The sequence below is a fragment of the Taeniopygia guttata genome, chromosome 1A (assembly GCF_048771995.1).
Source record: "Taeniopygia guttata chromosome 1A, bTaeGut7.mat, whole genome shotgun sequence".
Lineage (NCBI taxonomy): Eukaryota > Metazoa > Chordata > Aves > Passeriformes > Estrildidae > Taeniopygia > Taeniopygia guttata.
Window position 1 is genome coordinate 21706265 of NC_133025.1, and position 26059 is coordinate 21732323.

The following is a 26059-nucleotide window of genomic DNA, read 5'->3' on the forward strand; positions in this document are numbered from 1 at the left end:
AAAGAAGTAACCTTTCATTAACAAAATAATAATTTAAATTCTTAAGTAGAGTAATCAAGAGTTTACAAGTGTGGTTTCTTAAAATATTTTGCTTTTACCTGAAGGTGAGGTCTCTGTTCTGATGACTTACATAGATTTAAAAATAGAATCCTTTAACTCTGCTCATTTCATTGTAAAAACGTCCAAATAGTGCCTGGAGGGTATTTTTAGGGTATGAAAGAGAACAGGGGAGGAATAAGACCTGCAAGCAATGCCTAATTTATTTTTTTCCTAAACATGTGAAAAGTGCTTCTGATTTGAAAATACTGAGCAAATTTCATTAACGACCTCAATTTCCACTCATGTTCAGCAGCCAAAAGTTATTAGAAGTAGCTATTAAAATGCATTGATAACTACTAATGTCTTCTTCAATGTAAATGCTATTTCAGTAGCCAGCACAGTAATTTTATTCAAGGAGCATAAAAATATTATATTACTCTTGGATTTATGATGCTACTAACATTAACTATTTCTTTTTGACCTAAAATGATCTTGTTCTTGTAATGTGTTTAGTTGAACTAATCTAAACATCAACTTAATACATTTTGGTGTGTTTTTTTTCTTTCTTTCAAGACTGTTGTAAGTGCAGTGAGAACATCATATCTGAAACAATGTTTTTTTCTGTGGCTCCAAGGTATAACAGCAAACAGCGCTGGTCATGATATATGTTAATTGCTACTAGGAATAAACCTTTGTTCTTACAATGTATAGCTGTGGAAACTGTTCTCCAAACTGTCAGAAGTTTTTCCACCTTCATCAAATTAGCCCCAGATCTTGGTGTGATGTGTTGTGTGATTTCAGTCTAGAGTGGAAATACTGAGGGGTGTGAGAGCTGGTCCCAGAGACCATTGCTCACACTAATGACTGACATGGGAATACTTTTTATTCCTGTTGAACAGGAAGGACTTCAGGTTGGTGAAATCTCTTGACAGTGACTTTGAAGAGCTGCTGCAGTAGCTGCATTGGGGCTATTTAATATTTTACACAGTAAATGTCTTGTGCTTTGCTTTGCCTCAAGTAATGCTTCTAACACAACCTGATGATGTGCGTCACATCCAATTTTTAAATAAGATACTTAATTTCAATTCCTTTTAGTTTGCAGGACGAGAACTATAGTCTTTTTGTGCTCAATTTAGCCCTGAAAATTGCTTTTTCAAAAAAATTATTCTTTATGTCATAAACTCAAGAGTTCTGGTAATTGTACAAAGCACAGCAGGAGCTTGAGTACAGAACACATCAGAAAAGTATATCAGAAACCTAAAAAGCTTTCATAGACTTGAATATTCCTTGGACTTCCATCAAAGTCCTTTTTGCCCTTGTTCAGTCTCTATCAAAGAGGTACTTCTGTTCATTTTTTATTTTTTAATTGACAATTTCTGATGTGATATATTTGCCATTAATCTTAATACAGTTCCAGCTTTGCTTCTGGTAAGTTTAAAGGAGAAGAAAATTCCTTTAAAACAAGAGCACATCCATAAGAAGAAAATGTTGCTCTCTGTAGCTGTGTATCTGTGTCTGAGTGATAGTGTACTTCTGAAAAAAATCTCCAAAGAGAAATATGTTTAGGTCTTACGTGAAAGTCTTTTTTTTAAGTTATATGAAAACTTTCTGGTTTAATGTTATCATGTTTTAAGGATGCCCCAAACATCAGTTGCAGTACATTGTCCTGAATAAACACATTGGAGATTTAGGTAGTTACCTTTCTGGTTCATCAGTCATTGTGCTGCTGTAGGAGGGCAATGTTGTTCCTGTATTTTACACTCAATTAGCAAGCTTCTGGAGGCTGACAGAGACCTGCATAGTCCTAATTCGAAGGACATCATGTACTTTTACAGATAAAATTACGTGTAGTATCAGTTGGAGAAGTGATGCAATCACTTACCAATGCTCAAATATAGGTAATGAAGCATTTGCTATGGTCTGCATCAGTGCAGAGATTCCTGTTACACCTTTGGTTGGTAGTCTGGAAGAAAGGATTGTTTTATGCTTAATTCAGAAGGGCATACAAGTAATCATAGTAGTAGAAGCAGGAAGGTATCAGAACTCCTGGGTAACCTATTATTTAGAGGCCCTATGTGCAGTGTTTTGGTTTTTTTCTTTATTCCACCTTGCCACGAATGCACGATTTAGATTTCTTAAAGAAGCCTTGTGAAATGTATTAGCAGAAGCATATGGTGTTGTGAAAGTGCAATTTAACAAGGTTCAGTGTCAACTTTCACTCTGTTACTCTGCAGCACGGTTGTTTAAGCAGTGATTCAAAACTACCAAGGCATAAGTAAAGCTACTAAGGCACAAGTCCAAGCTATCATACTAAAGTTTACACATAATATCAGCCACTTACCAAAGATCTGCCATTTTAAAGGGTCTCAGCCTTGAGAGGCTCAAGGGAAGATCACTGCTATGCAGCCAGGCTGTTTAGCTGGGAGAGCTCAAAGAAAACTCAATTAATCTGTCATATATATGGAATACAGTGGTTGGCTTTTATTGAAATTACATGCAGTGGGAGAGGTTTGCATGAGATTTCTTGTACCCACAGCCTTTTTTGTTCCTTGATAAATGGGTCTTGGAAAAGCCACCTGCTGTTCACGTGTGAATCACCTGATCAGTGTTCCAAGTCATATGCACCAGTGCTCACTTGGGTCCCTCTGCTCCTTTGTGGGTTTTCAGAGATTACATGGGAACTAGAGGAGTTCTTGGCCAAGCGTGGGCCAGGCCAAGCTGGGAGCTGGTACCAAACTACCAAACCAAGTGACCATCAAAAATGAAGAAAAATCTCTAGTGGCTCTTGTGGAAATGGCAAATGAAGCTTCAAGTGCTGCATTGCTTAAAGAGGAAGAGCATGTTGGTGCTTTAGCACTACTAGAAGGTGTACAGAGGCCAGATGAGCAAGAAGTTCTCAGAGGTTGAGAAATCATTCTTGTGGTCCACCTATCCTACTGCATTTGCTTGAATTTTCTTTTTCCTAAGCTTTAAAGTAGAGAATAAGATAATCATATTTGTGTTGCTGAATTGTATAATTAGTTAAATTTGGTGTGATGTCCAATAAATAGAAAAGGAGTATGTTCTAGAAGTGAAGATCAGTTCTTTTCATAATATTTAAAACATTTTCTTAAGTTGTAGACACTGCTAAATAATGATTTTTCATCTTTAAACAAAAATATACTTCTAAGGTAATTATTTAGTGCTAAAGACTATTTTGAATTAGGTTTTTACTAGCATTTGCAGTAGATGAAATTGCATATGTGTAATGATTGGAAAAAAGTAGATTTAAACAGTGCTTCAGTAGATTACAATTGTTATTGGGGTTTTTTAAAAGTATATTGTCTCAGCTTTGAATGAGTTGAACTTTATCCATCAGAAACTGAAGGTGTGGTTCAGTCCAAAAGTATTTAGGAGGACTCTAAATAACATTAATTGAAAAATTTCCTCAAAGAGGGTATTTATGGCCCATCGAAACCTATATTTGAACGATCTGTTTTCTCCAGAATGTGTTTTATTTGTTAATAGAGCATTCCTTTATAGTGTTTGATAATTTGTTAGCAGTGAGTAACATGGACAGTTGATGTTGATTTGTGGATTCAATAAACTAGTAATGATACTAGACATTCAAGTGCTGACTGACAACAGTGTCAATCCAGGATGTCTTTGGGGAAGTCTGGAAAATGTTGGTAGTAACAGGAAATGCTTCATTAAAAATTCTGAGTCTTGCAAATTATTTCTGAATATTGTGTGGATTTCCAAAAGATTGTGACTGATCTGCCAAATCTAATTCCATGCAGAATGAGATTTCTTTGTGCTCACAATAACTTTTTTTGGTATTTTATATTTAACGGTATTTTTTATTTTATATTTTATATTTTAAATTTTCATATTTATCAAACCTCTTAATTTTTTTCATCTCCACTTCCCCCCTAGTGTTGAGAGAATTGAGATAAGGTTTTACACTCTAAGTTTCTGAATAATTATTTAATTAGTACTGAGTCTAATGATCAATTAAAATACAGGAATGAAGGCCATAAGAACCAGAGATTAGTGAATGTTCTTAATTAGTATTTTGCTTTAAAGACAAATATCAATAAAAATATTTTCCCTCATGGGGATGATTATGCTGCTTATATAATCTTTGAAAGCTCTGAAACCAAGCAGATGAATCTCAAGAAGTCTAACTGAAGCAAAGGATTTTGCATTGAACATGGAGTATACCATAAATCTTTCAGGAACAGGATGAGACACTTAATAGCTTTTTAATGCATCTTAGTGTTTTAAATTTGTGATGCATTTGATACATTCCTAATAGAATTTCTATTCGCTTATGGTTTTCTGTTGCAATTAAAGCCTTGCATATGAAATACTTCTGCTAATGTGTTATTATTGCTTTTTAATTATCGTAAATGCACGTAGTTCGTTGTAAAGATGATATTACGGGTTCTTTTTCCCTCAGGAAAAAATAGCAAATTTCCACTCAAATAGGAGTAGTACAGTAAGAGCCAGTAGAATTAGGTCCAGTGGATTCCTTTGCAGAATAAACTATGTTTTTCATGCCCTGTTATTCACACCTTGCATTTGTATCTTGAGTAATTTCCTTCTTGAAAAATAATTACTTTGGAATAATTTTTGAAAATTTAATAAAAATACAGTTTGTGACTCAAATCACATCAGAAGGGAACATTTTAGAGTCAAGGGCACATGCATATTGTACTTTCTTTTTGCACATACCTGTTACTTTGTCTAACATGAACATGCCATTATTTTGTGAATATTACATGCACCAAGTGTTACAGTAGTACTTCCCTTCCATGGTTAAGTGGGGGTTTTCCTGGAAAAAAGTCTCTTGAAAAATAAACTTCAGAATCGCAAAGAAATTTTGAATTAGTATGCCTTATAAATCAAGGAAAGTGCTAGCAGCTTTACATCCCTTTCATTCAGGATTAATTGTTTTGAATAATAAGACTGAAAGATGATAATGCAAGGCGAATGATATGCTGATGTTCTTACAGTGTATATTGTGCAGGTTTGGAGTTTTTTGGGTTATGGGGTATTGTTTGGGTTTTTGTGGGTTTGGGGTTTTTTTGTGGTTTTTGTGGGGTTTGTTTTGTTTTTGTTTGGTTGGTTTGTTGGTTTGTTTTGTTTTGTTTTTAAAAGACTAGTCCAATTATATTACCAATATATCGTTTTGTGTGCAAGATTTTGCATTAATATGAGATTTTGGGTAGAAAGTGTCTATAAATATTCTTAATTTCTTACTGTCTTCTGCATCTGCTTTTTCTTGTTGGTATGCAGGCTAATGTGATGGAAGATGAAATATTTTTTACAAAGTAGCTGATATAAGTTTGAAGTCATCTTTTTTTTTTACCAGTGGAGCTGTTGAAGGAATGAATCATTTGTAATTGCAGACTGTTAAAACGAGTAAAGACTTAATATCCTTGTACGTGTTTGTGTGAATAAATTTTATTGCTGAATGAAATTTCTGACTATTAGTTGTTTGAAATGAGATTTAATATTTGTGTAGCCTTTTGAGGAAATTAATATAAGCATTAATTGGCAGTAACTATGTCAGGTCCCATTATGGGTAAGAATTTAGCCTTAGATACTCATGTTTACATAAAAGAAAATGTATCATGGTACAGATAGAGCATAACATGTGATTAGCATATATTGGTGGTGAGGTTTTTTAAAATAATCTCCTTGGGCAAATACTTTTAGGTTTAATCTGGAACATTAAGAACAATATCAATTAGGATATCTATTGAAAAATATTGCAAGTTGAAAAATTTTATAAGTAACCACATTTTAAAATATGCGACAAGAGGATGTGCATTGACAAGCACAAAAAATTTTAGTATTAATTTTTCTTGATCTGCTTGCATCCTCTCCTACTCCATTTTTCTGTATTTTGAAAGTGATGCCCAGTACGTTGGTTTAGGTTGGTTGTTAGGTACACCATCTTCTAACAGGAGCTAGTACCTGGAGTCAGAGCTCTGCTGTGTTATCATCTCCATTCACAAAATCATATATGATTTCATAGCTCTTGGGAACTATCTGAGAATGCATGCTTAATTCCCAGTTCATACATCTGACTGAAGAGAGCAGACAGTCAGAAAGGTTGAAGGGTCTGTTTCAGCTTTGTGGTTTCTCATCTGTTCCTTGCATTTCAGTTGTGCTGGGATGTTGGTGTGGCACCCAAGCAGCTGAACCATGCAGAGTAGAGAGCCTTGATTCATCTCCCTCTGCTGCAGAAAGCAGGTGGTTCTCCCTGAGTTACCCTTTCAATGGCATGATGTAGTTTAATCTCTGCCCAAGGCACACATCCATTGTTTACACAGGTGATTGTGCTGCACTTTCAGCTTTTGGTTGGTTGCATCTTGTAGAGAAACAGTTTCATGAGACTTGATACTATAAATGAGCTACGTGCAAGCCACCTACAGTGTCTGGAAAGATCGACTTTGCTGAGGCCCTTCTAGAAGAAGAAATGAAAACGACCATTCTTGAACATGGGAAAGTTTTTACAGAATGCTGGAACTGATTTAATTGATTTGTTGTTGTAATTTGACTTCTCATATCTTAGAGTATGAGTAGCTGGGAGGGACCTTTTTATGCTGACATTTGGTGATTTTACACAGAGAATCCCATACTCTATCTCCAATGTTATATCTACAGAGTAGAAAGAGCTCTGTGTCTTTGAGTCTATCTTTGCAATTGTTAATATTGATTGTGTGTTTCTTTAGTTTTTTTAAAGAGGTTTTTTTGTTGTTGGGTTTTTTTTCCTCCTGGATTTGTGTCTCATTGTGGATAAATATTAAATTAGCTGTTTTAAATTCAAAGTTCATCTAGAGTAGCTATTCAAAATTTATGCATAAATGCTTGTGAAACTATTCAGTTTAAGTACTTAGTGCAGAAACTTGGTTTCAACATGGTCAGGTTTTTTTTTATGAGAAAGATAGCAAACATAACAAACTGTATAACTCTCATATAAAGCTGTCTTGTGTAGGAACAAAATACTAGCTTATATTCCCTTATACAAGGGATTGTTTTGTATTTATGTCCATGGCTAACTGGTTTTGTTTCTCTTTTTTTCTCTTCTTTTACTTTAAAAGGTATTTCTCAAGAGTGACCGGGTTGCAAGAATGGTCCACAGTGGAGGATGTTCTGCAAGTGACTTTAGAGATGTTTTTAAGAAAAACATAGAAAAGAGAGTCCGAAGTTTGCCGGAAATTGATGGATTAAGCAAAGAGACAGTGTTAAGTTCTTGGCTAGCCAAATACGATGCCATATACAGGGGAGAAGAGGACTTTTGCAAACAGCCGAATAGAATGGCCTTAAGTGCTGTATCAGAGCTGATTCTGAGCAAGGAACAGCTTTATGAAATGTTTCAGCAGATTCTAGGGATCAAAAAATTGGAACATCAGTTGATTTATAATGCCTGCCAAGTAAGTATTGGTATCATTTGATTTTGTTGTGTCCAGAATATCTCCCCTCTGCCAGCAGGTCCAATGCTTCCTCCCTGTGTGTAGAATCCTTCAAATTTAGGGGCGTTTCTGCAATCCAAAGAGATGAAACTGCTCAGCAAGGAATCTGTGCATGATCTGATTGCTGCTGAGCACTTGGATAAAGGGTATGCAGAGAACATGATACTTATGCTACAGGGGTCTCCTTTTACCGTGTCACAGCTCACACAATTTGGGTGATTCTGAGCAATGTGCCATGGTCTATACATCTGCATACCCTCTGATAAATTACATATGCATGCACGTACATTTCTGAGCCTGTGTGTTAATCTTTAAAAGAAATTTGCTGCCATAAATAGATGGCAGGTGATTCAGGATCCTGTTGATCATCCAGTGTCTAGAATGTTTGTGTGTTAGAACTAAATGTACTTCAATTCAAGCATCCTCTACAAAGCTAATTTTCACATTTCTGTATTGTTTTGTTGGATAAATTATTTTTCCTGTAAATTACTGAGACCAAGACAGTCCATTCAGCAATCATATTTAGATTTATGTGTATAATCTCTCACTAATCAGTAATATAGTTGGTATGTAAAAATATTTTATTAACCAGTGTTCATAGTGATGGAAGTGTTAATTAACAGTTACTTAAGGAGGAAAAACATGAAGAAAAATAAGGTATTTTTGCTAGTCTCACAATCAATGCATAGATGAAGCATTTAAACTGAGATCACACAGGTCCTTACACTATCTATAAAACAGTCAACCAGATTACAGTTAAAATGTTTTTCATATATTATGCTGAAGGCTGGTTTGTAGTAATAGGCGATCTTAATATAGGAACAAATTATATGTCTTAGTGTACCATGAAATCATGTATCTGTTATATGATCAAAACATCTGCAGTATGTAGCACTTCTGCTGCATCAAATTATGAGCAGTGTTTTGAATTAAAAGAAACTATTCCTTCTTTTTCTTCCTATTTGTCCCCTCTTTTTTCCTTTTTCCTCTAACTTCTCAGATAAATCACTAAGCATCTGGGATATGTGTGTTGGTAATAAGATGAAGAAGCATTGAAATCCAGGGGAATAATTCTGCTTAATTTTGGGAGAGTTTTATAGTCAATAGAACATAGAGGCATGGGAGGCAGTCTGGATAAGTCTTCTGGAGGTCATTCAGTCCAGCTTCCTGCTCAAAGCAGGGTGAGCGGTGAGGACAGACTAGGTTACTGAGGGCTTTACCAGCCAGGTCTTAAAAATTTCTAAGAATGGAGATAGATTGCGCAAACCTTTTGGGCAACCTCTTCCATTATATGAAAACATGAAAAAAACACTATTTTTTGCCAACAGATAACTTGTTACTTATAGTAGAAACTCAATATGGATTCCTCTCTCCACTGGTGTCTGGTGATGTGAAGTCTTGCTTTGTGCATTGCTGTGGGTAGTCAAAATCTGCTGTTAGTCTGCATTGGGCTAGAGGGACACAAAAAAAGTGTGACCTGTAGAACTTTGAACAATTAAACAAGAAAATTGTTCCCTTAGTCTAGAAGTGGTTTTGATGATACATCCACTAGGTTATTGAATCTGTATACTTGAAGGCCTCTTTGTTTTGGTTCATATCTGTATAAAATTTGATGGACCAAAACAGTTTTCCAAATCTCAACAATTTCCTGTCTTAAATTCTTGGTCCATAACCCATAGAGACTGACCATCCTAGTGGCTAATTTTTATAACATGTAGAATTGTGAGCATGGAATGGTTGTCTTTTCTTATTTTTTACTTGCAAATTAAAGAGAAAATAACCTTGTTGTGGGTAAGAAGGAAGAAAGATTGACCACCCTGACATATGCAAAGATGAGTCAATGGGATTAAAAGAAGGCACTTCTCTTGCTCTTCCTGCTTTTTTTGAGCACTGAAATCTGTAAAATCTTCTGTGCAGGTCTCTGAAGTACACAGTGTTTACCCTGGATTAGTGTAAGTATTGGAGGATATGAAGTAATGAAAATCTACTTCTTTGGAGCAGATACATGAGCATCTATGTACTTCAAGCTGGAAAGAATGGAGAGGGAAAGGCTTTAAGGGTATACCCTTGTTTTGGGGTTCTAGCTGATTCTGGTTTTCTGAGGCAAGGATGAGGTTACTTTGCTGAAACAAAATCTTTCATTATGTACTCCAACAGAGTTGCTGCCAACAACAGTTTTCATATCCTGTTCCTGTGGTCCAGTCAAGCACATAAAAGACCGAAGTTATGAGGATAAGTCTGTTGCAAAGAAAAAGACAAAAATCATACCTAACTTTGCCAAGAAGTGCAGTGTAGACAGCAACCAGTTTCTGATAATGTAATACCTTTTCTCCTTTGGTGAAATCCCTTATTTCTCATTATAGTTTTAATAATATTTTAGTGTAGGTTGTATCTTATTCCTTTGTATTGAGAATGTATTTATAGAAGATGAGATGGAGTTAGGCTCTGTTTTCAGTCATCAGTTTTCATTCTGCCCTAGAAGCCTCTATCTGTCTTTGTATGGAAATGCTCACTTTCATTTCCCTTTGCTGCTGCTGTTTAGAATACTAGAGACATGCAGATAATGATAATCAATAGTGTCTGTGAGCAGCGAGATAAGTCCAAGTCCAAATAGATGTTAAAATTGTATTTTTGATAGAGGTTTGATTAGTTTGGCTTCTAGCCTGTGCTTCTAGCAGAGAATCAGATATATGAAATTCTGTATATTTTCCAGCTCTGAGAAACAGCTGCCCTTAAAAGCCAATCTGTACAGTTATAGTTTGTGCAGAAAGCACGTTTTTCTTTCCCCCATTTTTTTATACTTTCCAGTCCTTTGGAAATAGGAAACAGAAAAATGTCTTACAATGTTGATGATAAGAGTAAATTATCCTGCTCCTACAGGGCTGCTAAGCAGACAAGGATGCTCTTTATAACCGTAGGAGGTATTATCTGCCAGCCTCCTCCTTGTGACTTCCTCAGCATTTAGAAATTTTTTACTGGATTTCAGCAGCCTCTGCTCCCCAGCCTGCTCTAAATGGAGCATTCCCTTTAACTTGTAAACCATTGGTATCTCGGTATCTCAGCCCAGCAGACAGTTCTGCTGGGTGTGGGTTCCTGCCCGTCCACACTGGCTGTCGTTCTCCATCCTTCCTGGGACAGCAGTGAGGACCAGTGTTCATTCAACCAGCAGAGAAACCTAATCAGAAATAAAGTGAATAATGACAGATCAACTCTTTGACACTGGCAAACAGAGTCCACATAGCTATGAGAATTTTATGTATTTTCTTTGAAAAAGAACTTTTTTTCACAATCTTTTAACATATACTAAATGCCTAAGCTTGTACTTAGGTAGTGAACATTAACAAGATGTTCACATTGCGATGTTGAAGACTTCTGTGATCTTGCTTTCAATTTCACAATTAGAGAATGGCCAGCAATTGCTGTTAACCACCCACATCTCTTTTTGATTAAAAAGTTCAATTTTTTAAATATTAAGACTTTCACCTGATTTTTATTTACATTGTGTTGCCTCAAGCTGTGTTATATGATAAAGAAATGATTGCTAGTTAGCTGGGACTTAATGAGCTCCTTGACTTGCATTTGAGATGCTTGGCCAAACGGTTTCAATTTATTTGATTTACAGAGATCAAACATGATACTTTTTTCCTTTTTTTTTTTTCTTAATTTATTCACTAATGTAGAAGATAACTTTGGAGTAAGTCAAACTGAAAGTCAAACTGATTTGTGGTCATACACTATTATTGCACCACTTCATCAGAACCAGAATTTCTTTGTCAGGTAAATTTTCATTTCACACAGGACTTTATTTTATTTTCAAAATGCCTTTATAGGGTTGGCTGTTTTGGCTGATCTAAATTCTCTTCTTGGGTGCCCAGAGGACCAAACAATACTTTCATAATGAAAGAATGCAAATTGCATTCTGTTTTCTAAAAAGCAATAAACAATTTTTAGTATAACATAACAGTTTCTAAGAATTATTTGCTAAGTGTTTTGGTAATCAGCCACAAACTAATTATTTTGGAAGTAGCTTTAGATGGTACTTTGGTACAAGATATAATTATCAGCTTAAAATCCTTATATGGTGTCTGATTCTTGATTATCTTTAGATTTTGCAAGGTACAACTTTTTGTATTGGTGTCTAATATTGAGAACCATGGATTATATTGTATATATAAATACAATTCTTCCATAATTGGAATATATTGTATATATAAATACAATTCTTCCATAATAAATATTTTTATTTTTAATTCTAAGAGTAATTTCTTCTGACTGGAGTCTGCTTATGGTGCTCAATACGATTGCAGTCTTTCACCCAGCACTTTTCTGAAGTCCAGATAATTATGCAGTTTTGGAAATAAGTCAGGTTAAGGGCAATTTAATTTGCAGCAAGGCCTTTGTGACTTTTGCATGTTTTTAATTCTGATACTTTCCTTGGTAAAATGATGAGAAATAGTAGAGTTATTTCACAGGTCACAGAATTTCCCATACTTCTGGATATTTTATGTAGAAACGTCCATACCCTATATAAGTTATGAGGACAACTTTGAGTTTATGAAGCACAAAAAATAATGATATCTTTGTACAGAAAGTTTCAGTGTAGTGTTGATAATCTTCTTCTTAGAGTAATTTAACAAGTACTAAGATTCAGTTTAGTTTTTAGACCAAAATTTAAACAGATTCTTTAAGTTGAGGGCTGGCACAAGGAAAAAAAAATTGTTTGGGCTCTATCTTCTAGAACACATAAATATGTATATCTGCAGCTTTTTTAGTCACAAGAAGACACTGACATCTGTGAGATGCTATGATGTGACCGGGGCTTCTGTTAAGCCAGTGTGATTCTGATGGGCACCAATGACAGTAATTCCTTACTTCATGCACAATTATACCTTGCACAACAAAGAAACCTGTGAAAAATATTGGCAAGATCTATTGCTGTATTTTCAAGGTAACATCAGGTGTTAGCTAAGACATCCCCTGATGTCTTAAACATCCCAAAGAGCCCAAAATCTCCTTTCACCTCAGCCAGGATACTCCTATTGCCCTTAAAAAAAAATTAAATCCCACACCACAGTCTTGTTCTCATCACCTGCTTTATACAGGAGACCTGCTACTTTCAGGCCTTACCTGCTAAGAGTTTACTGCTGGGTAGCTGATGCACAGCCCAGCATGGGGCAGGGTTTTTTGCTCTCTAGATAAAAGGCAGTTTTGCAGACACTGCAGAGTGGATGCAGACAGGGCAGGAGTGAAGAGAGAAGCTCTCAGGCTTCTCAGTGGGCAGAAAGGACTGCAGTGGTATGAGAGATGTCTGGGGAGAAGAAAAGCAGTGATTTTGTGGGACTGTGGGAGGCTGTTGTAGAGTTGTAGTTAGTATTCAAGTGTTGGCTGGATTTTGATATGCTAAATGCTAGAAAGTTTCTGCACATTGTCATGGGATAATAGTGATGTCCTTCCTTACAGAACAGGTCAGTCCTTTGAAACTGTCCTATGTTTCTGTCAACCTGAAAAGTGTTTCATGCCTTTTATAGCAGAAAAATTCAAATAACCACACTTAAGATTTATTCACATGTGCTTTTAGTTTCTAGTACCTGTAAATACCAGAATATATCTTCCTTCATGCGGTCCTCCCCCAAAAAAAAAGTTTGTTTTCTGATTGATTTTACCCTCTTCAAGGGGAAGAAAGATCTGCCACTGTCTGTTCTTGAGTAGAATTATTAAAACCAGATATTTCAATGAAGAAAGAAATTGTCATTTCCTACAGGATTTTGGATGTTGCCTTTTATTCATGAGATGTCACTCTTGATTACATGCATATAGGATTTTAATATGAAGTTATTTCAGTAGTTATATTTTCATAATGATGTGCTTCATTGCTATTTTACATCCATTCAAAAGGTTTGGAAAGGTCTTGCTCAAGACAAAAAATTTCAGTACTTTGGGAAATAGTGCTGCAACTTCAACTATTCCTCCCAAGATTACTTCTGTAATCCTCTTGTGAGAAATTCAGAGCTAAAATGAATGGTGTTTGTCAGGCCAGTTTGAATTTTCCACTTAATAACATGAGTTCTGATGAAAAAGGAAGTCCTTTCATCACCCCAGGTGCCTCAGTTCTGGTAGCATGCAGTGATGGTATTTAAATAGGCTGGAAAGAGAGTGTTTTTGCTCCTGTAAACAAATGGTTTTTTCTATAATGGCAGAGTTTACTTTGGGAAAATAGTCTCTCATTGGCCCAAAGGTTTTTGATTTGTTCTCATTTACTCTAATGATAGAAGAGTGATGGAAAGAATATTAAAACATCCTCAGAAAAGCAAGTTACCTTTTTACCATGCTTAAGTATCTGACTCTGAACAATGTTTAGAAGCCATCAAAGCTATATAATTAAATACTTTGAATTATTTTTGTTTGTAGCTATACTGAGAAAATACCAGGGAGAAATGGTATGTTGGCAGCATTAATACATTTTTCAGTACTTGAGGTATTTCAGTATCTTTCTTATGCAGCTATTGCACGAGGAAAATTGGCTTTGACATACACATTTAAAAGAAAACCAAGTGGATCATCTGAAAACCATGCAACTATTCAAAGCTTTATTTGTCCAGTATAAGCATTAGGAAAAAAACTCTGAAGAATAGTTATGCACTTTCAATTTTAAGATGAAATTTACATGTGGATTTTTCTATCATAGAGTTCTTTATGCATATGTGGCTTCTGTTTTGCATCTGCATGAGGGAATTGGACATTTAGGGTTTCTAGTAGACTGAGAGAGTATCAGCACTGATGGACTAGTGGATTTACTTGTGTTTTCTGAGTTGACATCCTGGTAGGCCTGATCCGTGCATCACCTCTTGTCATGAGAGGCCTGACTGGGAATCAGCAGAGAGAAGCTGAGAATCAATCACCCATCTACCCTGCTCTGTCTTATGCCTTCTCTGAAGATAGAAATCATGGACTCTCGGATTTTGGCTGCAGATCTTTCTTTCAAGCTGCTTTGTTTTCTAGGACTGTTTTTGGCATTCAGTGAGTGAAGGAACAGCGGTAGAATGGCTGTTGTTAGCACAAAGAAATAAGGAAGTTGTTCTGGGCTTTATAAAAGGAGATCCTCTAAGCTTTTAATTTTACCTTGCCTGTGTTTCTTCCCATAAATACTCTTTTGGAGCTTTAATGAAGTAATTAATGGTGTTTTGACATTCGCTTGAGTTCTAGATCCAAGGGAGTTAATCTTGCCTGAACACTCAAAGCCAAATATATCCGGCATTTAACTTGCACTTATATTGAAATCACCCATGCATTTGACTCATCATGTTTTATACTACCAGATGAGAATAAAATTTGTCTACTTTAGTGTTAAGGAATAAAATAAATATTTTCTACCAAAGGCTGTTGTATTATTAATTTATTTTTAAATCTTTTTTTAAGGAGAGATTCTATGTCTTCAGGTAGGTGAATACAAAACAAATCATTTTTACAGCCACATTTCCAGACTGATGATTAAGTTTATTAATGTGTCTGACTGCTAGCTTATATGTGCATTTGAATGAATCCCTGTGAGCAAGCTGAGTAAGTTGATGACCCTTAGCATGAATTTGTTACCTGTTCTTCTTATGGCATGATAGTATTTTTTATTTCTTCTTTAGCAATTTGAAATAAAGAAGTTTTGCTTAGAAAATAACTTGTTTCTCTGCAGCATTTTTCATCCTGAGGTGTCTTCAGCAGCCACTGTGAGGCTACTCCTATGGAAAAGCCATAGGAGAAGAATGACCCTGCAACCTTCTCTCTGGCTCATTGGTAGTGAATTTCTTGTTTTGAAGCTTAGCTGCTTTTTTCCCCCATTTTTGGAGTTTTTGAGGGAGAACCCTCTTAGTAGTTCTTCAGAGGAAGTTTCTTTGCTAATAGCTGCCAGGACAAGGTTCTTAGGGGTTCCTGAACCCCAGTCACTCCAGCGGCAGAGATGCGGGTCAATATGGAAATGAGCGCTCTTCTCCCTCTCTCTCCCTCTCTCCCTCCCTCTCTCTCTCCCTCTCTCTCCCTCTCCCTCTCCCTCTCTCTCTCTCTCTCTCTCTCTCTCTCTCTCTCTCTCTCTCTCTCTCTTTCTCTCCCCCCCCCCCCATATATATAGATATATATATGATAGATACATATTTTGGCCATAAACTTGTTATCAGGAAGAACTTATGTTGAGAGTGGTAGACCATCAGAAAACGTTGCTCAGGGAGGTCTCATCTGGACACATAAAGTTTGACCCTGCCTTGGCAGGGATGTTGGACTAGATGTTTTCCAGAGGTTTTTCCCCTCTAACCCCTCCTATTCTGTGAGTCTATGATATTTTAAATAGAAATGTAATAGCATCTCCATAATACAGGATGGACTGCCCTATGCAGGAGTAATTGTTTATGTAAAAAGGCGGAGAAATCTACAGCTCTCTTTGAATGAGCAATAATTCGTGTGTTTGGTTTTTTTGTCCTCTAGGAAGGTATTTCTGTGCCTGTCCTAAAATGAGAGAGCTCTCAGGACACCTTTTCAGCTGTCTTCTCTGCTGAGGCTGTCCTGAAAGATTAGATCTCTAGGATATAATCTCTCAAGCTTTCAGGCTGTCCATCCCAGATACTTTCTCACCTTGAAAGGATTGATTCTCACCATCACAGAAGCATCTGGGAGTTGTTGCTTGTCCTTTCATTTATTCCCATACTTTGTATTACAAGCTTCAAGGATAGTTGTTCAGATTCAGTCTGGTGTCTGTGCCACAGCTGTCTGATTCGTGATTAGACGTTCATAATTTCCAACTTCTGAAATGTTTACATGGATGTGCCTGTTTCTCTCTCTAGGTCTTCTATAGGTAGGTGAATTATCTTCATTTTAGTGCTATAGGCATTATATAAAAATTCTCAGGCCAACTAAAATAACCTTGGTCAGTAACACGAGTAGATATTGAAAAAAAAAGTAATCCTCAGACTAAAAGTTTACAGCCTACTGAGAAAAAGTAAGAGAATAATAAAAATAGGATTCATTGTTACTTTTTCCTTATAGGAATCTGTTTCTTGAGATAATGAATATATAAATTGACTTCCAGACATTTTAGCTATAAACAGGAAAATTCTGTAATAATATTGAGGCTATATGTTTAGTAGAAATGTCAGCTTCTAGCTGATGTTAAAGGAAGTGTTGTATGGTAAGCACTCTGGGGCTGTGACAGGAGAAATATCCCTTGCAAATTATGTAAGGAAAGAGTTACTTCTGGTATCACCTCTGAATAAGCTGTCTTCCTAACTGGTCATGCAGTGCCAAGGTTCTTTTAATGTGGGAACACTAAACTTCCTGTAAATGAGGGAAAGTAGTACTGAACCATGCCTTAGAGAGTCTCCAAGGTATACACAATTTCTGGAGTTTTGTTTTATTCCTAGGAGCACTGTAAACTCGTGTTCAATCTGGCACAGTCTTCTCACTGTACTGTGTCTTTTCTCAAGAGGCTGGAGACAGCAGAATCTTACCTGAAACACCTGTGCCTCCTTTGGGAAACTTTTCTGAATGATATTCCATGTTTACCATACTAGAGTAACTACTTTGCCTTAAAGATGGAGAGCAGACATTCTGTGAAAACTGGTGTTTTCAACGTGTTTGATGATAGCAATCTCTGTGTTTCCAGGAGAACAGAAGCTGGGAGTTTATAACTTCTAGCAGTAGGAGAAAGTCTCCCTGGCTCTGCAGTTGTTCTAGAAAACTGGTTCAGGACCCTGGCTGCAGAAGGGGATGAGTGAGTTCTGTTGTGGGAAGAGTACATGCTGGACACTTCGGGTCGGGGGGTGGGATCAGAAGAAACACTAAGCAAAGTGTTATTTGTTGACTTCACCCTGTCCTGGACAAAGGCACCCATCTGCTGGCCTAACCTATATACTTACCTCTACCTGCATCTGTGAGGATACAAAGATTCCTGAGGCCCTTTTAGCCTTCCAGCAGCTGCCCCTTAAACTGTGCAAGCACCAGTGACATGACCTTGATGTCAAAGGGGACTGTAAGACTGACAACAAAGATGGCCCAGGATGACACATCCAATGTGGCAAGCAAGCAAAGACCTGATTGTGGACAGAGCTGCTAACTGCATGGAGGATTTTAAACTAGATTTTTAGGCTGAAGAGCCCTAAACTCTTGTCTTTTGTGTCTCACTCCATAGATCATAACCTTCATAAATAGCAAGGTCAAATTCTCATGGAACAACACAAATCTGAAATTTGTCATCTTATACATTAACCTCTGGATTAAATTTATTCTTCAGTCCTTACTCAACTATTTGGGATTTTTTATTTTGTGGATAGGTATCTATACATCACACCACCACTGACCCCTGGAAATAGGTGGAAATACAGAACATTCTCCAGCTTATGCTATAAAATGGAACAAAAAGGGGGGAAATTGGATTTAATTTCTGCTATCCTCTAGCTTCTCTACATCATATTTACAGAACATTAACAGCCTGAAATCTGTCTAATTAAGTCAGCAATATTTAATTATTTTGAAAAAAAATATTGACATGACATTCAAGGTGCTTTTGCTTATTTAATGCGATTCTCATTAATGTTTATTGCCCTAATTGTGTATATTCCCTTTGGTTTCAACACCCCAAAGAAATTCTTGCCAGTGATTAGTAAGGCAAGAAAACATTTTGCCTGATATTTTTGGAGAGTGAGTAGGGTAAGCAGAAGGAGAGGGGATTTCCTTATGAAGCAAGGATGACTTCAGGAAAATGGAAAACACTGTGAGCTACTTTAGGACATAAATATGCATATACCAACAAGGTTTGCATGCTAATCTTTTGGTTGTCTTGGATATAGTAATCTCTGTGCAGGTGGTGGAAGAGGAGGAGGGTGAAAGACTTTTTCTAAGGAGGATCAGGACATGAGTCATAACTCATTTAAGGCTCATCACTTCCTGCCTAGGGTGAGTGTGGGAGGGTATTCCCTAGGCAGAATCTGAAACTAAGTTGTATTTAAGGTGACAACCAGTATCTATTTCAGCAGGGTCTGGGGGAAGCTGAGAGAGAGAATAAAAACGCCCAATTCTTTGATCTTCTTATTCACCAGATATTACCAGTGCAGCTGGAACTTCCATAATATTCATGGTAGGCGTACAGATAAGTGCTAGAGCACTTTAAATAACTCTGGGGGCTTTTCCGTCTCTCCATTGATTACCTAGGGACCTTACATTTTTGACTTAAAAGATACTTTATTTAGATGGTTCAGTAGGCTCTGTAAATAGCTCAGAAGCTTTTTGCCCTGCCTAGGTGTAGGAAGAACACTCATAAAGTTAAGAAGACAAAGACTTGAGTGAAAAAAAAAAAAAAAAGTTAAGCTATTTTGTGTGTGGATATTCATAATTTTGGTGGCAAAGTTGGGGTGGAAGGCATTTTCATAGTTAGCAACTGAAGAGTTTGACATTTTCAGTGTGAAAGACAGCACTGTGATGAGTGTGAAAAGTCTGTCTTAATGGTATCCCTGAATTCCAATAAGCAGATGTGAAAATCAAGATATAATTAGATTAAAAATGTTTACAGTATGGCTTATTACAGACTTATTTTTTAATTTCTATTAATAAGAAAATGACACTTTGCATCCATGTCCTGGATTTATCTGAAGGATGTATTCTTAGTATTTATTGTGACTAATTCTGTAAATAATAAGAGTTTGTCATTATTATCCTTCTTTCTATCACAGCATCATGTGCTTTCCTTGTGTTTTCATCCTGTCTAGTAGTGGTGGCCAAACGTAGTTTCAACCAGTAGGAAGGGCAAACCTGGGAATTGTCAACTGATCTGTTGCATTGCAAATGCCAAGAGAAAGAGAGGCAAAAAATTAAATTGTTTTCAGTGGCACTTCTGACCAGTGCTAACATCTTTTTTCTCCTCTGTAATCCTCTACTGGTTCACTAATTTGAATCATAATGTGATTCTAATCACATCTAATTCTGCAGTTTAATACTTATATTCTTTACTTAAAAACAGTGCTGCTCTGTACCCCCAGTGGTCTGACTCTCATCACCCAATGATACTTTTTTCTGAATGACAAACTCTGTGGCAAATATCCAGGTTTAAGTAGCAGTATTCTTATAGTACAATTTTGATGTTTTCAAAGGAGTTCTTGGATAAATGTTTCTTATATATTCCTTTTGATTGGTTCCTAGGGTGTTTAAGTGTTTTTTCTATCTGGTTCACTCTGTTTAGGAGAATTTTTGCATGTTTATTCAGTATATTGTGTCCTGAAAAAGGCAGTGTAAGGGAAATCTCTGACTTTACAGATGAGATGAAAATGTTTTGTCTACTCTAATGTTGCTTGAGCTGAAGGGAACCCCAGGAGGATCTCACAAAACTGCATGAGCAAAAGTGTGACAGGATGTGATTTCATGTAGCTCTAATGTAGCCCTAGGGGGCTGCATTTGAGGAGAAATAAACCAGTGCATGTCCAGAAGATGCTGAACTGAGCATGGCCAATTACAACTCAGAAACACACTTTGGTTTCCCTGTGGTGAAATCATTATTTCTTTCTACAACAGTGACATCATTTTCCTACTGTATGTAACTTTCTTATGCCTTTACATTCAGTATTGTGTGCAGCTTTTTTCTTCCTCTCTGAAGGATATAGGAGAGGTCAGTGGGACTAGAGGGTGGCTTTGAAAATCATGGAACAGCAGCCTTTTGCAGAGAGACTCAAAGGGCTGAAACTCTTCATCTACAGCTGAGAAGGTTGACAGGGAGGAGTATTGCTGAAGTTTACAAATTATTAAGGTAGTGTATATAATATAAGGTAGTATAAAATTACAAATTACCCACTACCTTCATAACTTTGTAATGAGTTTGTACCTTCACTCAATAAATGCCAAACCACCAGAAACTGGGACAGTCAAGGAAACTTGTAGGTGATTGAAAATGGAAGCAATGCTTCTGTATATAACTTTTGGAGAACTTCCCGAACCTTTTGTCATCAGGAGTGATGAGGGCACAGGTTCTAAAAGGTTTGGACAAGTTGCTGGAGAGTAGATCATAATTTGGCATTAATAGGATTTTGTCTGGGTATATCTTATAACATGCCACACATTTCCTCAGGCTCCACAACTATCATTAGAGAGGTTTGCTTTGGAGACCAGCCAGGCCTCAGCATTTTACTCAAAAAATTTCTTCTGCTGTCCCTTTCACACCCACAATTCTGGTCTATATGGACCAAATTCTGGGGGAGTTTAATGCTGTCATTTTCTTTTTCAAATTTTTTTTTTTGGGCTTTTTCCCCCTTTTAGAATCTGCTGGTAGTAATGTCCAAGTATTATAATGATTCCGAGGCTAAGTAAAGAGTCTGTAATACTTACAGAAACACTAGCTAAAGATCATTAGATATCTAAGTATATGCTGTCTCATTTTTCTCTCCTTGTTGCCTAAATAGACTGCTGTGAATAAATAAATATTTAAAGTATCTGTATCTAGGTCAGAGTATCTTTGTCACTGAATGCTCGCATTGCATAATTAACAGCTTCTGTGAACCAAGTAAAGCATCAGCTTTTATCTTTGCATGAAGTCAGAGTTAAAACTAGTAGCAGACTCAGTGTGGAGGTAAATAGGAGGTCTTAGCAGACTTTCTTCAAATGGTGTTATCCCAATATCTAGGCAAAGTAGTGATATGTGTGCATTATTGAATTCTCTTTATTTGTTTACATACTACTTGCCATGATTTTTTCAAGACAAGAAACTGATTTCAACTCTTGCAATTTAAGTTATCAGAACCTAACAGTCCTATGAAATATATGTTTTATTTGGGCAATCAATGCAGAGCAATTATATGATTGTGTTGTGGAGAGGAACATGCCTATAAATTAGTGAAAATCCTGGCTGGGAAGCTCTAGTTTCTTTTCATCTTACATAGACAAAAATGGTGCTGGGGTCTTGTTCAAATCCAAATAGGCCAACAAAAACCTCATTCTTAACTGCGCAAGGACATTTGCATTACTTTTCCAAGTGTCCTGTTCACAAAATATCAGTTCAACTCTGTAGATCAAAATAACCAATAAAATATTGAAGACTATATTTTAATTTGGTCTAGAATAAATTTTGAACTGTTAATTAATTTTTTAATTTTCTTCAATAATGGTAATATTATGTAGAAGATGCTTGTCATGTGACATTTGGGACATACAATTAAGGCCAAGGTTGTCTGGCAAGGTTAATCGAGTTCACTGTTAATAAAATGTTTTTCACTACTTAGAGTTTCTCTGAAAGCTTAATAGCACTCAAGTAGGAAAGATGATTAATAGGGAAGCAGTCATTGACTGAAGTTGCATTGTACAGCTGCACATCACATTATTAAATAAACTCTTTCTTGATAGAGATTTCCTCATTAATATATGGTGTGTATTTTTTCTTCAAATGTCTTACCATTTATGGTATTGGCAGTGTATATTGAAAGTTTGGCCTATGTACATGTACTGAATGGAGTGGATTTATGTTAGCTCTTCCCATTGTGTGCATTATAACTAGCTTGAATATTGTATGCACTTCCTTTCCTCTTTATTTTCAAGTCTTATTGTAGGTTTTACTTGGGATTTTGGTATTGGAAGTCCCTGAATAAAATGACTCATAAGAGACATTTTAACCAGTGCTGAAAACTCAAAACTACATATACTTTATTTTCCAAACTTGAATGTAGGGAAAAGCCGTATTAAAGTCTCAGCTTCAATTATTTTGGAAATTGCTTAAGGGTCCGTCCACTGATTGATTAAAAAAAAAAGTCTGTATTTTAAAATTTTATAGTTTTCAGTGTTGTTTTTTACAAGTTTGAATTATTTTTTAAATTAATTTAATTCATATAATCATTACTCTATATTTTGGGTTAGTTTTCATATTTTTATGATAACCATATTATATAAATCAGTATATAGTAAGTTTAATCAATGAGTACAAGCAATTAGTATAAGTTATATCTTACAAATCAATATTGGAATCAAATAAACAGGTTTAGGACTTCATAAAAATATTTCAGAGAACAAAATATCTCACTATCTGAGCTTGTACATGATTTTTCACAGCTTTTTCGTTAGTACAAAAATTAAAAAAAAAAATTAGTGAGATTCTATACACATTGTACATATGTACACACTGAAGTTACTCAGACACAGTTTTTGAAAATATTTATTTGATTGGATTTTTTTTTATTCAGCTGAAGCCAGTGTAGAGTATTTGACTGTTGACTGGCCTTGCTCTCTACCTTCATTATTATTTGTTTTTAAGAATATTGACACACTACAGAGAGTGATATACTAATTGCTTTCTCTGCTCTTTGAATGACCTTCCATCCTAATTTTAATATTTATATGATAATTAAACTGCTGCTTACCGTCCCCCCCCCCCCAAAATTGTTAAATAAAATTAGCAGTCAGTAAGACTTTTGACTAAAACTAATTTTAGCAGGTGTTTGAGCTTTTTGTGGGCACTGTGCTGCCAGAAAAACGAGTGACCAGCTTGGCCAGTTGTCTGAGAGGCAATCTTGTGCTCTTCTAGAGCAATATCAATACAAAAAGCCCATGAGGCCTGATGGTGCACTGGGAGTTGTTTGAACATGTAATATGGCTTTTGGACCTGTGCAGCTTTTATAAGTCCACTTACTGCAGACAAATAGAAAGAAAAATTATTTCAGTGGTAGCTGAGTTTTGCCATAAAATTATTTGAAAATGTCTACTGCATTTTACAAGAGAAATAAATTCAAAAGTAGGTGCCTTTTCTTCCTCTTTATATTCAGATTTTCTCTTTTTTGATACCCTTTCCCTTATGTTTTACTTGATTTTTTTGTTGCACATATTCTGAAACAAAATTCTCCATATATTTGCAAAAACTAGTGATTTTTGAGGGATTTGCATATGTTGACTGAGAAAAGGAGTGAGTTGGGAAGAGCAAGATACAATAAATGAGTTTTTAAAACTTGTGGTTTGCAGAGTTTGTGAGAAATCCAAAGGATTTCACTACCACAGTGTGGGTCTTGTCAGCATAGTCATTTGCATGATACATGATAGGAATTTTGCAGCATGCAGACAATATGAGAGGGTTTTAAAATATCATTTTATTGATCTCTTTTATGAATCTTAATTAATCCTCTGTGTAATCTATGGACAAGGGAGAGAAAATATCTTAAAACTAAAGTTAGATGGCACAGCCTCCACTGAAATAGAGGAGTGGTGACATTTTCTTTACTTTTACAGCTGTGTCTTTCTTGCTGTGAAATGGGAGGCAGGAGGTTTATCAAAAGGTCCAGCAGTAGCTTAAGAAAGCTCCACACATCCTGCCCTTTAATTAAATCTGGTTTTTACCTCCTGTATGATGTGGAAGCAATTTACTTCCATCACAGTCTTATCCTTCAGAAGTCCTGTTGAATTTATGTCAGAAATTAAGTCCTGTTGAATTCATGTCCAAAAGTGTTCATGTACAAAAGTGATTTCAGTCATGAACTGGGTATGGCTCTTCTGTTTTGGCCTAACTTGAAATTTGTTGATTCTTCCACTTTCCCACATTTAGTTACTAGTCTTGGTTCATAAACTTGGGAAACTTTGGGAATCTCTGCAGGCCATTTGTGTTCAGTGCACAGTGGCTCCTTAGTGCTGCAGACACCTTATTCTTTTCCCAGTCTGCTCCTTTCAAGCAACTCTGCCTGTGTAAAGATAAGAACGGGAACAAATCCTGCAGGCCTGAGAGGCACCAGGTCTGTTTGAATAAAATTCCCTTTCTTAGAGTCAGAGATAAGAGTAGCAAGGACAGTGATTTGAAAACTGCCATTATTTGCATCTGCTACACCCATTACCTGCCTGCTGCTTTCTTGATTGGCGACCAAAGCTGAGTGCTAGGACTTCCCTGTCCTCTTCCAGCCTTGATCCTGGATGCCGTTAGTTACTTCCAGAAAACCATTTTTTTCATTACTGTATTATCTCAACAATTTAGATCCAAGTCCTTTATTCCATTTGGTTTACACTGAAAATTTTTACCTTGGCTGTCTGGCAGTAATCAGGGATGGATCCTGCAGGTTACTTCACAGGGGCATCTGCAAACCTTTCAGCTCAGCGGGCTCAGACTTGGTTATGTGTGACAAAAGGTAGCTGTAAAGGAAAAAACAAGCATTGCTGTCACACAGAATGAAAAAATCCTTAGATTTCATGTTACAGAAAGAAGAGCAAGTATTTAGATATGTGTAGCATCATTTTAGTCATTAAATGTAGAGAAATTTATAATAATATTGGCTATATATGTAGTTTCATGTTGATGTTACTGTGAATTAGAAAGCTGCAGGGAAGCTAAAATAATAAATAGTAATAAAATAGTCACATGGAGGAACTATCTGTTTGAGCATTGTGAAGGTAAAGAACAATAACTTACAGCAGTTCTGCATTCATCTATGCACAAGTTGATCTTGTTTCTTGAGCAAAGGGTATCTGACTTTGTTTAGGTATAGAGAAGTGTGTATAGATGAGTGCCGAGAGCTTTAGCACAGCACCTGGCAGCATTCGTACCTTTTTTACCTTAAGTTTCACATTAACCATATTTTTTCTAGCATACATTTTTTCTTTTGGACCAGCCTCTGGTAGTGGCTGTTTGTAGCCTGACTACTGCAAAAGTGATTTTTCAAAGGTTCGTAATGTGATCAGAGTTGAGCTGATTCTCGCAGTTGCAATCCTGCTAAATGTCAGATCCTTACTTCAAAGCAAGATACTGCTTGAACTCTTTGACAAGATAGTCACCACTTTTCTTATGATGGATAAAGCAGTGTACTGTCTATTGTCTCTTCAGAAGAAAGGGAGTTATTTGGCTGAAATCCTTAAAGCAGAAATTTGGAGTAGAAAACTTCAGTCTGTCTTTCAGAAGTGGACACTTATATAAGCTCCTGAAATCTTCTTAATAAGAATTGTTGGGCAACTTGCATTTTGAGGATGCTCCCACTCTATCTCCAAGATGATTGCCCTTATCAGAGTGAGAAAAAATAAAGGCAACTTCAAGCATTAAGGAATAAAAATATTTTTCAATTAATAGCTTGATGTCTGATGGTGGTAAGTTTATTTTAGAAAGCTGCTGTAATGTAACACCATTGGGGAAAAAAAAGAAAGGTGATGATCTGTCTTTTTTTTCAAAGTAACTCCTTATGCGCCTAAGTGTAGTCACTCATAAATACTGATTTTTCTGATGATACTTTAAAAATCACAATCATCTTTGCAGAAAGAAAACCTGTCTTACTCATGCTTTTGGTCAGTTGAGAATGTTCCAACTGAATTAACTAGCCCTCAAAAGGGGAGTCACTGTCTTTGCCTAGGTTTTACAAGTTTTCAACGCCGTATGTGGGCATTTAAGGGAAACATTGGTTTGTTTGGTGAGGACTTCTGATGTATCTGATTTACTGAAAACAGGTCTCTGGTGTCTGTAGAGTGTTCTGTAGTGAGATCCCCTGCTGCTAAAATACAAACTGGTTATGTGAGGTTTAAGTGACATGGGAAGCATCTCTGGTGTTGATGCAATCAGTGAATAGCTATGGTATGGTACAATTACTGTTGCA

At 36.3% G+C, this 26059-nt stretch overlaps 1 protein-coding gene across 10 annotated transcripts in view; it reads left to right on the forward strand.

The window, feature by feature from the left end:
- CADPS2 (calcium dependent secretion activator 2) overlaps positions 1-26059 on the forward strand; it is a 284504-nt gene that overhangs the window by 86153 nt on the left and 172292 nt on the right. For all 10 annotated transcript variants that reach the window (XM_072921238.1, XM_072921236.1, XM_030256895.4 and 7 more), the window contains exon 3: positions 7134-7466. In XM_072921238.1, the coding sequence (XP_072777339.1) occupies positions 7134-7466 (333 nt within the window). The remainder of the gene's footprint in view (positions 1-7133; positions 7467-26059) is intronic.